The 13,041-nt window shown below is 38.4% G+C and overlaps 1 protein-coding gene across 1 annotated transcript in view; it reads right to left on the reverse strand.

Annotated features, from left to right (window-relative positions):
- Positions 1-641: 641 nt before the first annotated feature.
- The window catches only part of LOC117297807 (single-stranded DNA-binding protein 3-like), a 71,824-nt gene continuing 59,424 nt past the window's right edge, over positions 642-13,041 (reverse strand). Inside the window, exons 7-11 of the mRNA XM_033780954.1 lie at positions 7,411-7,530; positions 5,866-5,895; positions 4,709-4,738; positions 2,904-2,975; positions 642-764 (exon numbers count right to left, since the gene is read on the reverse strand). Coding sequence (XP_033636845.1) covers positions 642-764; positions 2,904-2,975; positions 4,709-4,738; positions 5,866-5,895; positions 7,411-7,530 — 375 coding nt within the window. The remainder of the gene's footprint in view (positions 765-2,903; positions 2,976-4,708; positions 4,739-5,865; positions 5,896-7,410; positions 7,531-13,041) is intronic.

Here is a 13,041-nt window from a genome sequence, read left to right on the forward strand (position 1 = left end):
AAAAGACCATAATTAAAATAATGAACAATAATCCACTTTCATTCATAAGTAAATAGACAAACTGTTTATCAACAAAGAAAGAACAACAACTTTAATTAGAAGATTCAATCTGAGACCAGGAAAGGGTTTAATAATAGCACTCAGTTTTTTAAACTTGTATCTTTTTGTTACCTGTACAAAGATCTCGAAAAACAATGTATAAATTCCACAAACTTGTATCATGCTGCTTTGATATCATGTGCCACAAAGCTTCTATAATCAGGGAGATCTTGTAAAATTTTTCATCAGAACATGGAAAGATTGGTTTATTTGGGTGAACGTTTAGCAGAACAGCTGTCGATTTCACCAAACTCTTCCTAACTTAGGATTAACCTTAGGACTTGGGACGAGTTCCAACCCTGCACTGTAGCATGCAGACCTTAAGATTAATCCTAAGTTAGGACGAGCATAGGATTAATCCCAGCGTTTCGTGAAATCGGCTGCAGGGTGTGTTGGCAGCTCTAAGGTTAGCACATTTTAAGACCTTCAGCTCACAACATGTTTCTGCGAAGTCAAATTTTGAGTGTTTTGCAATATACATTCTAATACACTTGCAACACGTGCAAAACAACCACCAGAGTATTATGGTTTGCAAGGCATTATTATGTACATTTATTGACTTGTTTTTTGTTCATGCAGAAGAGATGAGATGACTTACCAGGCCTCGTGGGATCCATGGAGTTGGGCATCATTCCTTGTGAATTGGGAATACCACCCGGTGGAGGCTGTACAACACAAAGTAAAAGGTAACAACAAATTACTAATCTTGTATAGCGCTAGAAATTCCTTGGACTTCTCACACTGCAGGTTGGATGTTGTCTACGGAAAAGTGGTTCCAAGCCTGGAATTTCATCTTTAAAAGGGCAGCCATTGATTTCACCAAACTCATCCTAACTTAGGATTAATCTTAGGACTTTGGATGAGTTCAGATCCATATCCATAGACGTCAAGACGCATTGAACCCATCCTAAATAAGGCGAGCTCGTCCTAACTCAAGATAGGATTAATCACAGCGTTTTGTGAAATCGGCTGCAGGGCCATGTTTATTCGGCAAAGGGCACTTCCAATGGAAAATCTTTAAGTCTATAGGAAAATTTTCAGAGGGCACCAAGGCCAGGACCCGGGACAAAAGGGGCAATGGTCTCCATGGCCTCAGTGTGAAGAGCTTAACGGGTTTATCACCATGTTAAGATCATCTTCAACGTAAGAAAAAATACGCCAACTGAAGCATTGATCAGTGAATACTAGTTTGGGAGACATTTTTACAGTGCTGCTGCAAACCAATCCAGTACTTAGGTTTTGCGGACTTCAAGAACTTTTGTCAGTGCTTGTGCCTTACTTTCCTAATTTTATTTTACTGTCAAAAGAGGGCAGCAGTCACTTTGATTGAGATTTTGTTATCATCTTACATTGCCATTTTCTGTCAACAGAGGGGGTAATTCATATTCATGAGAATAACAATTCAACATCGAGTGGAAATCTAACAATATTATAGTTTTTGAACAGTCTGTACTCTTCTAAGCTTTTATAAAATAACTTTTGAGATATTTTTCTTTTGCTAAAATTAGTTCTGTTTAATATATTGAACAATAAATGTTTAAAATGTGAAAGTTGATAAGCAATAATTAGTCTAATGGTCTAAATAATTATTTGACTAGTCCTTTTACTATTCAGAGAGAATTTAATTACAGAGCGGAATGAATAACTTAGGTGTTTGACATCACCAAACACGACTTGGTCATGAGTTTTAACAAATTACAATGGAGAGCTGAAAACTTTGAGCTTGTTTGCACTTTTTAATGAACTACAGCGGTGGAGACCTATGAACAAATTTGCTGCAGCAAACTCTTAACCAATAAAAATGACCTGTGGTATAGCCTTGGAGAAAGACAAATTCAAACTTTTTCGGACTTGTTGAGGAATTATTTTGTTCAACATAGTCCAGCACAAATAACGAAGTTTGAATTTTGCAGTCATGTCTTGGATATTTACTTCCCCAATGTTTTGTTTTTGTTTTAGTGGAACTCTCGGTACATTGGATTCTATCTGCCATCCCATCAGCAACTAAAACAAACCTAGATTGAGACGACAAGCTCTAAGAAACTATGACAGGTATGCTAACTATTATTGTCTTCATCAAGAACAAGTAATGATCTTAAACAAGATTAAAATAAAATGTATGTTGCCTAATAGGAGGAAGTCCACATGTAACATTCGTTCACTTAGCTATTTTTAAACAGAGTAACTCAGCAATTATCACTCTCAAAAGGGAACTTTTAATTTAAGGGAACACTTAATTTTGTGCGGTGATTAACAACTGTCCATTGCACTTAAAAATGGGTGGCGGAGCAATCAGCTGAGAAGATAACTGCCTGATAAATGACTAGTTTCTGCTGGCAGTAGCAATCAAGTTATTTATTATGCTGAGCTTCAAGCCTAAGAAAAGATCTTCTATGTCTCGGTATTCATCAAAATTTATGGGTTTTTTGCAGTGGTCTTTACTGGAAATTGCATCGAGTTTCAAACTGTTCCAAGTATTTCTACTTTTATCGTAAGGTTTTCAGTAACACCATGTAATGATAATCTCTAAATGAGTTGGAGTGGTTCTGAAAAGAACGGTAGGTTTTAACATTTTGATAAATATGCTCTGATTGTCTTCTTGAGAAACGTCGAGTTGAAACCTACGCTTCTTTTCAGAACGACCCCAACTTAGTTAGAGATTATCATCACATGGTGTTACCGCAAACCTTACTGTATCAGATTTCCACCAGGATGCAAAGTTTAAAATCCTACTTATTTCTACTTTTATTTGTTAATTTTTAAACTGTTAGTAATTAAGAAAGAGAAGGAGATATTGATCGCACCGTTCCTCTCACCTGACTGCCTGGCATTCGGACTGGACCTCTCGGGCCTGAGAAACGGGGTGACATGAACGGCTGGAAGAAAGCAGAAAGAAGAACCAAAATCAGTCAAGAAAGTAAGATGTCTTTACTTCTTAGTCATTATGTGAGTCAATCAAGTTAAATGAGTCGTTTGTGGAAAAAAAAATTATGGAGAAAGAAGCCAAAAAAGGCCAAAAGCAGGGAAGTATTCACCAAAAATAATATTGTTTTAAATTTAAATGCCAAATTATGTCTTATTTTGGCAACTTCCTTCCTGACAAAAAAACATCAAAAGGTGGTTTCAATTAGCATTGAGAAAATGAGTCGATGTCTGTTCATAGACACCTCTACTTTAAACTCTTTCATCTCAGTTTCATGCTCTTGTTTCTCTTGGTGTTACTCCTTCACAACTTTCCAACCAAAAAATGTATCAACCTGTTGTTTTAACAGCATTAAAGCATAGATTGTGCTCTTTTCAAATGTATAACAAACACCAATGACATGGGTCGACAAACAGCTTATTTTGCTTAATCGCATCACACATATACAAACTAAAATAATTTCCTCAACTGCAATTTCATTTTTTACCCAAATTCCCCACAGTGATTTACTAGGCTATAGACAACACAAACTTAGCTGGTATCAAACAGTTTTAGACCCACAACAAGTGAATTGTGCGTTCCGCGTGATAACATTGGCATACGCACGCGCCTGACACGCGGAAGCCAGCCGATTATAAACAGCTCCAGCTGGTCATTATCAACCGTTTAAGCACCCCCACGTGACGCGCTCTCCACCAATAGGAGTAGCGAAACTGTCTGGGGTATTTATGAATAAATGATTATTACATAACATATGCTACAGACACGATTATTAGCAACATGTAACTCTTACATAAGCAACTTCAGTCTTTATATAACATAACTGAGATGCTTGCCTACTACACGGCTTCACACAAAGTACAGCCACAAGCACTGACAATACAACCACTGCATCTTGTACATACTGCCCTCTTTTGTTCAAACAGTGCCAGCTAGTTGAGATTTCACAGAAGGCACAGCATGTTGCAAAACAGGTTCACATGAACAAATACCATTTTCTTTGAACAAACAGCTCTCCTAGAATTTTTCACAAGTAATTAATAAGTAAATATGATTTGCAAAATATTGTATTGTTTTGGGCATCTCTGCATTTTTGCCTACCTCCATTTCCAGGAATCTTAAAATCAGGAATGCAAATTCTAGGAAAATGGTTCCCAAAAATTTGCCTAAGTATCATAAATACATATCATCGGCTCAAGACAATAAGTTTGTTAGTGCAGTTGGTACGGATTTCATAAAAGTGTGTTTGCATATTTTGGATCTCCTGGTCTCTAAAGTAAACTCACGACTTGGACGTACATGTACTTTACACGTGTGTTTACTATACGCATTGCAGGCAAAGTCTGCCTCGATTGACGTCACAAAAGGGGTAGGCTGAGTCAGCCCCCCAAACAACTTTATATATTTTTTAAACATATAAATCGTGACAAACAATTACTAAAAAAAATTGTTTTATTGTTCGTAAGCATATACTCTTATGTTTGAAAGAAAACAAATTCTATTTCCAGGTGACTTTAAGGTACACAGTGCATGTATTTACATTGTATTTGTAGCAAATAAACACACAGCACAAGGGCACAACAAGGGTTACTTAAAGCTTTAAAACATGGTGAATATCATCATTGAAGAAAGGAATTTTACTGGCGAGGGGAGGGGGGATGATTGTTCTTTGAGCAATGTCTTTACCTGATTCATATCCAGCCGGTGAGGTGATAACTGAGCAGATGGGAATAAAAGGATGAAACAGGCAAAATTGTAAGTGACTTTTCAGTACTCCAAAAAAGTTCATATAACAAGTGGTGAATGCACAACTTGGCAAATATGAGGAAGAAATAGTCTCTGAAGTTTGCGTTTCGTTTCTGCTAAAGTTATTTCTTTCTCCTCTTCACGATCAGGTTAAGAATTGTTTGACCACTGATTCGTCTATTGCTTGTATTGCTAGAGCAGATATGTCACCACCAAGCTAGCCCGATGACTAGAGGCAGTTGGAATGCTTAGCATCGGGTACTGAAACAATTTTATAAATCAAGTCATTCAAACTTTAGTATAAAAGAACGATGTTCAAATTTTGATCTTGGTTTTGAAAAAAATATATATATCTTTTTTCAATTTTGTTAAGTATGACCAATAAGACAAATGAGAGAACGCTTGTCTGATAGTGTTCAAATAAAAACAGTGTTAAGTCTTTTTCTCATTTAGATTCTGATCTCGTGCAAATAAGTTCTGGTCTTGAAAAGAATTGAGCTACAAGTCCGGTGGTCTTCTCCCCAGAATTCAAGCTCTATTACAGCTGTAGCCTTATTTGGACATTGCCTAAGCAGTGCTTGAGTTTAGGCGAAAATCCACAAGACCGCAAGACTTATAGCTCAGAATCTTTACTGGAACGAAATTTCATTTACCAGACAAGAATCAAAATGAAAAGAGACTAGAATCAAAATGAGAACACAATTTTATCTACTAAACTGTTTTATTTCAATGAGACACTAAGAAAAGAGTTATCTCTTCCATATTATGGGTGACACTCACCACGATTGAAAGATATTTGTGAGACTCAAAACTCAACCATTGAAAAAAAAACTGTTTAAAAACAATTAACAAAACATACCACCAGACTTGTCCTAACTTGAGTTTACTGGCCCAACACAAAAATCACTGGCCTCCAGTGTAAAATTTGAGCCCTGCTAAGTTATTCAACTGGATATCTCTGTTTTCAACGTTGCACAATCAATGACAAACTGTTTGTCCATTGAGTTTCTGGTATCTCTGTTTTCAACGTTGCACAATCAATGACAAACTGTTTGTCCATTGAGTTTCTGGTCTGCTTGTTAAAAAGGTAATCTTACCTGATTGCCATCCATGTGATGTTGAGGTAACTGCAAGGAAACGATAAAACAGGAAAACATTTATACATTAGAAATTTATGTGTTCTGAGGATTGACTGAAAACACATTCCTCAAAGACAGATTATGTGAAACTATAAGTGTCCATGAACGGAAACTAGTTACAGAGGAGCCATAATCGTTAACCTTTCAAGGCAGTTTTGTAACAATTTACGGTTCTGCGGTCTCTTAAGAACAAAGACAGACCTGTAAGATTTCAAACAAGTCCAGAACATTCTTGGTGGTCTGAAGGCATTCAGGAAAATACACTCTTTAGGGAAATGTCACATGAGGCAATTAACAGGCAACCAGTTCCAGGCAATCTCCAAGAAGAGGTAACATTCACATGTTAACTTCCACATCATTTCTTAGGACATGTAGGACAGTGAGATAAGTGTTAAAAAAAGGTCTGTAGTTCTTCAAAGTGTTCCTATTATCTTTAAGTGTCGATGATTGCCTCCCAAGTTGCCTGTTAAACTTGTCCTATGTGACGTTTGAACTGCAGTGATAATATTGAAAGAACATGGCCATTCTTGGAGCAAGTTCGAGTGCGCACATTAGTCCACCAGTGGTCGACCACAGACTAGCAACGCACATGCGCAGTGACGTACTCACCCAAACGACTCGTTTGGTAGTCTATACTAGTCAACCTTCCACCTTTTCACTAAAGTGTCACTGGTTCCCCTCTGCGCTTAACACGTGTTAGAATGTAACATGCTGTTGGGACCAGTGAAGAAACCATGGGCTCGAGGCTGGTTCCAAATGGTCGACCACAGTAGTCAACCAATGGTCGACCAGCCTGGGTTCGAGTCAAAATGGTCAACCTTTAGTTAACCATTGTGCACACTAGAACTTGCTCTTGCTTGCAGGCCTGGGTTCCCCCTTATCGTATACACCAAGCCTCCCAAAATGTACAATTCACAGGGGTTTATTAAAGACTCTAAGCATCAACAGAAATAGAAAAGTGCAAATTTTAACAGTGTCAACTTTTTCTTTCTGCCATTTACAACTGCTTTTTACTTATTTCAATGCTCAAGGAGGTTTGACAACAACAAAATCAGGAAAAAATCTTGAGAAATCTGGTACTAAATGATACGAATAGACTTGCCATCAATTTGTGTGTGAAGTTGTGAATTGAGTTTATCAGAGTCTGCCCATTTCAATTAAAAACATTTGCATATTCAACATTATCAGTTTTTGATCATTGGAAGAAATATATGTGTTTGAGGTTTTTTATTGTTGTTCTTTATTTGCTTTGATACACTATATGGATGATGCTGGTATAACTTACATGAAGTGAAAATCTATCCTGTACGCAAAAAAATATGTAGATGAAACAGACAAGTAGCATTTACAAAACACAATCACCATGCACAATCAAAAAATAAATGTAGTTTTGTTCCATCTACTTATAATGTCTGAAAGAAGCACTCACATTATGCAAATCAATGGCTGAAAAAAATGATAATGTCTTGTGAACTCCCCTACAGTGATAATGGTAGTACCCACCTGATTCTGCTGCATCATGGGATTGCTGTGGTGATGATGCTGAGCATGGGGTGAGGGCTGCGACCCAGGGGGACCCCCCGGGCCGGGGTTCTGGTGTGAGGGTGAGTGACGCATGGGATTCTACCAATGGATCATGTAGGGGATGCAAGGTTTTTTTTTTAAGGTTTTTTTGTATTTTCAATAGAAAAAACAAAATGTCCGATGGAGATGAAATGATGGATGTTGAACGCACACACAGTTTGGAGGATGATGAACATGCAATGTAGGAAGCCATGCATGGAACAGGAGATTCAACAAAAGGAGAGAGAAAAAGAAAATGGCATGCACATTATACAAATCATGCAAATGAAAACACACCATGCAAACAGTAACACCTAGAAAGGAATGCAGTAACACCAAGGACCAATTTCATAGAGCTGCTTAAGCACAAAGAACGTGCTCAGCAGGAATAAGGTTACCAGCCAAACTACAGTGTCCCATGTACAATTTGTGACTGGTATCCTGCTCACTTCCTGTTTTCCAAAAATAAATTATCTCTTTGGAATTGTGTGGAGTGCTATCTTTTGCACTTCTCAGTCAAGGTTAAGGGCAGTACTGAATCTGCACTCAAAAAAATGAAGGCACATAGCAATGGAAACATATCTGCTACCACTCACACACAAAAACCAAAAGCACAAAAGATTGTACAATTTTGAGAGAACATCACCAGTTCTTATTTTTGTTACTAAAAAGAGCTGGTGATGTACAATCTTTTGTAAAATTTAGAGAATTGCTTTTCTGAAAATTTTGACAGTAATAGTTTTATCTGCCATTCCAAAGATCCAATCCTAGTTCTTCAAAGATAGCTACATGATCCACTGCAAACTTTTCTAGGTTACATTTCTACCAATGGTTCTACAAATACAACTACATGTACCATATCCGTGCAAATATAAATCACATTGCTTTGACTCGGCATTGATATAGCAAAGGTAAAGGTACTACAGACATCACATTTGCTATTGAAAATCTTTGCTTTCCCCAGTACAAATATCAAGTAATAAACTATATAGGAAACTGACAGGGTAAAGTTTAAGTTGAACAAAGAGAAATTGACTAGAGCAGGAATTTGACAAGCAAACTCAGGATTAAGATGCCAGCAGTCTAACAAGTAGGCCTATCCCTAAAGTTGGTGGTCTCCCTTGTTTTTCAATATCTGTGATTTGGGGTACCAGACAGAAGAAATTCAACCTGTGACTGCAATATAACCAGGGATCGCAACCAATTTTACTAAGCCTATTCCATAACCTATTGGTAGTGTATCACACATAACTTCATTCTGTATTTTAGAACCATGGCATTCAGCAAGAAACCAAAAGGTGAAAAGGTTCACAATGTTTATAAATCACTCTGGAAATGACGCCAACGATTCAAACACTTTTGCATCCCACTGTGACCTAAAGTAGTTTCTTATTCACCCAAAATAGGATCTTGTTTTGGGTGAAAACTGGGAGATAAAACATGGAGGTTTGATACAGTATCTCACTCATCACTTTGAGCACAAAAGAGTTGTTGGCATCATTTCAAAGAAGAAGGTTTAGAGGGTTTTCGGGGGGGGGGGGGGGATATTATCAGTTCAAGAGGGAAGTACCCTATTTTATTATCCTGTTGGATGATACCCATGCCTACAATCCTTACCGACTGTAATCAGGGTAACCCTGTAGTAGGAGTAGGTAGCAATTTGCCCCTGGTATAGCTGTTGATTTGGGTCGACAGCCTAAATCAGTTAATTGTAGCCCTCGCATTGAACTGACTGTCTAGGCTTGTGGTTAGTTGATCTCTCATGAAAAACTTCAATAAATTTAAACAAATGTTTAACAAATTCATAATCCCAAGGTCGTTGGTTCGAATCCCACTCTAGTCAATTCTTTGTTCAACCCCGCCCCCCAAAAAAATTCATAATTTGCTCAAAGTTTTTTGTAGTGGGCTTTTCCTAATATTTTACAAGTTCTGACATTTAAGATTTGTCACTTACAGTGCATCAGCACTTTAACTTGTCAAGTTAAAGACAATCGGATCAAGTGTGTTGTAGATTACAATCATGTGAAAAATTGCCACCCCATGCAGGAACAAGATTTGATATTTCTAAACAAAGAAATCTTTCACATTTTATTTTTGGCAGGATCTGATACTATTGATGCCAATAAACTCGGAACCCCAAAACAGCTACGAATCGGAAACCACAGGTCCTGGTTGTTGGACAAGCAAAGCGGTTCACACCACGCCATGTGTGTGTCAAGCACCCTGAAGGCATGGAACAGACAATTATTCAAAATGGGTCAGCACGATGTGGGTACCAGCCTAATTGGGTAAGTTGCCTCATTCTCAACCTCATAGACCTACTTGTTGATCATAAACTCAAGACAGCAAAAGTTACCGTGATCAGACTATCCCTTGACGCCACTCAGATAAACCAATTTGAGAATCCTTTTCCAGAACCTAACGCAGATTGACCAATATTTATAAGCGCAGACCTAGCCTGTGACCTTTTACAGTTAAAAAAAAGAGAAAGAGAGCAAAAAATAGTTCAAGAATCATTAAGGGAATCCTGTTGTTTGCTTCGCAACCAACGCCTGATCATGGTGCTCTCAGGTAGTGTCCCACTTTGGCTGTTTAGGTCACGCATGACCAGGCGTCGGCGCCAGTAACTTAGCCACCAACTTCCTCTTCAGCAACCCCCGTTGACACCACGCAAATCTTACACCGCTTTACCTATTTCATCAGCATCTCCCCGCCAGGAAAACACTATCAACTTAACTATTCAGAAATACCCTTTTTGCGAATGGGATATTTAGTTATTCACACACACCCATGGGACGTCGCGTACAGAGTGCAACCAGGAAGTTGGTTTTTAAAGTGTGCAAAGGTCTTTGGGGAAATGTATGATATTTTGTAAACATGTTTTTCAGAAACGGGCTTGCATTACTAAGGCACTGGTACTACCATATTTGGCTTGACTGAACTAGAAAGGTGCAAGGCATTAATAGACAAGCACGAACATTAAGTCTACGTAGTAAATCTCAAGACAGAGTACATCCCCCCCCCCCCGAACCAATGGAGCCTCAAAGCACACAAATCTAGTACAAATTTCATGTTGTCACAGAAGTTCAATCACAACTGGGGCAAGTTACTAGCCAAAATACACGATACATAAAACATTGGTACAACTGGCACAACGTTTAGCAGGGTAAAGTAATCAGACAAGCCAAGCAAATTTTCTCTGCTTCACAACTTGTTGAAATCGGGCCATGCCCATGAACAAAGTACTCAACAACTCTTTTGTAACCCTCAAAGGGCTTAACTTAACTGCCAGCATTGTCATGGGCCGATTCCAATTTGTAAAATAAATTGATAAGCAAGACCTTTTCTTGTTTTAAAACGCTTATTGCTTCATACTTTGGATGGGTTGTAGTGTAACGTAAAAGTAAACAGTATACACTTGTCATTAGGAGAAAGGTTTGTGCCTTGTTTTTGTTTTTTTTACTGTATTGCACTACAGCACCTTGGTGCTATGTAAATAAACGGGTCTCATGTTTTGAACATAGCTCCTCATACCTTGAATGTAGAATGTAGAATATAAAACTATTTGTATTCTTGATACGAAAAGGGGAAATCCATGCCCTCCACCCCCTCCCCACCCCCCTCAAGAACAACATCAAGGGTCTGCAGTACTTTTGTTCTTTCACCCTTATACTCAACTATTGAGAACATTTTGTGAATCAAAATCCAATAATGCATTTCTTTGAAATAAGGAAAACTCACGCGACTGACACAAACTCCCAAAGTAATGAACCGATCTGTCCCGATACACACAATATATTCCACATTTCAATCCATTATATCGTACACTCATTTTCCCTCGCTCTCCCATCTACCCTTATTAAAATATGAAAAAAAGAAAGAGCGAAAGAGAAAAAAATAGTCTCGCTAGTTGACATGCATGGATGATACTTAATCGGTCGTAAGACTGGATGTTCCAAATTTCCTTCTCTTAGACTATTCCACTTTAAAGACCGAACGGGCAATGAACTACAAACACCAAGATACAGAGTACACCACAAACACACAGATTTTTATTAATGTGTTGGTCCGGGAAAGACCTCGGCAGGGGCTTATTCTAAAAATGGCACATTCGCTATCCACATTTTATCGAAAGGTAGATCAGGAATTTCTGAGTGAGGGCATGACTCCAAAAATGTCCGAATTCTCAGGTGTCTGTTTTTTGACAGTGTTTCATTTCACGGATGCAGATTTACACATAAATGGCAACTTTGATGTTCCTGCATGTACTTTTACAATAAGGTCATTAGAACCTTGTGAAATTGATCGAAAAACAGGTCTGAATTATTTGTTTGCAGCAAAAGCTAACAAACTTTGAAGGGGTATGACATCAAAGCCGACTGAATTAAGATTAGGGTTGGGGATGGGAGACTGCCAGCACACTTCAGGGTTGATCCGGAGGATTTGGATGTTAAGGGGTTTACCTTTGGTAATTACTCCAAAAACTAATGACCACAAAATATTACTTGGTAAGAATGAAGCACTGGAGCTGTTGGATTAGGCATAACATTTTGAGAAATAATTCCCTTCATAGGAAAAAGGTTTTGGAGAGAGAGATTCAAAACATTTTAGTATGAGAAAAGTTTCTGCATGAAACTTTTCTCAAATAGTATATTATTCCATGTGGATTATTCTTCCCGCGTGAGCACGACCGCTCCAGCAGCAGATTTCACGAATTTTTACACAACTGCGTAAGTCCACTTGCGCAACGATAATGGCGCAACTTACGCCATAAATGTTGCGCAAGTGGACTTACACAGTTGCGTAAAGTTTCGTGAAATCGGCTGCAGATTATTAGCAATATCTATGCTGCCGCCCATTCCACAAGTTAGTTTTATTGTATGTGATATATCTGAGCAGGTGGTGGGGGGGGGGGGGGCCGCGATTCTGACACTGCTTCTACCAGAGACCAAACCCACGCCACATAACCCCAATTCATTCCCAAATCCTGTTAAACATTGCTACAATTTACAACCATGCTAAAATTAAGCAAGGGACCCAAGTTAAATTGATGTTGTGTGAATAACTCTTTACAATTGGGGCTCGTGTTTGTCCACAGGAAATATGCTGTTAGATTGAAGTAGTTCAAACTTACTGATTGACGATTGAGGGAGAAAAAACTCATGTGACTGACTGGCCTCTTGGTTCTGATTGGGGTGGGGTGACTATAAATGAGAGTTGGACTGACTGGCCTCTTGGTTCTGATTGGGGTGGGGTGACTTTAAATGAGAGTTGGACTGACTGGCCTCTTGGTTCTGATTGGGGTGGGGTGACTTTAAATGAGAGTTGGACTGACTGGCCTCTTGGTTCTGATTGGGGTGGGGTGACTATAAATGAGAGTTGAACCAGCGGTTCTTTCAGAACCCCCCCCCCCCAAACTCACTTAGAGATAGTCATTACATGGTGTTACCGCAAACCTTTCCATATCACAAACATCTTGGTATAAATATAACAAAGGTAACACACCTGAAGCTACTCCAGTACCAAGTGATTTGGCGACAAGATAATTTTAAAGTTAGACAAAATGGTTTT

This window comes from Asterias rubens, chromosome 12 (assembly GCF_902459465.1).
Source record: "Asterias rubens chromosome 12, eAstRub1.3, whole genome shotgun sequence".
Lineage (NCBI taxonomy): Eukaryota > Metazoa > Echinodermata > Asteroidea > Forcipulatida > Asteriidae > Asterias > Asterias rubens.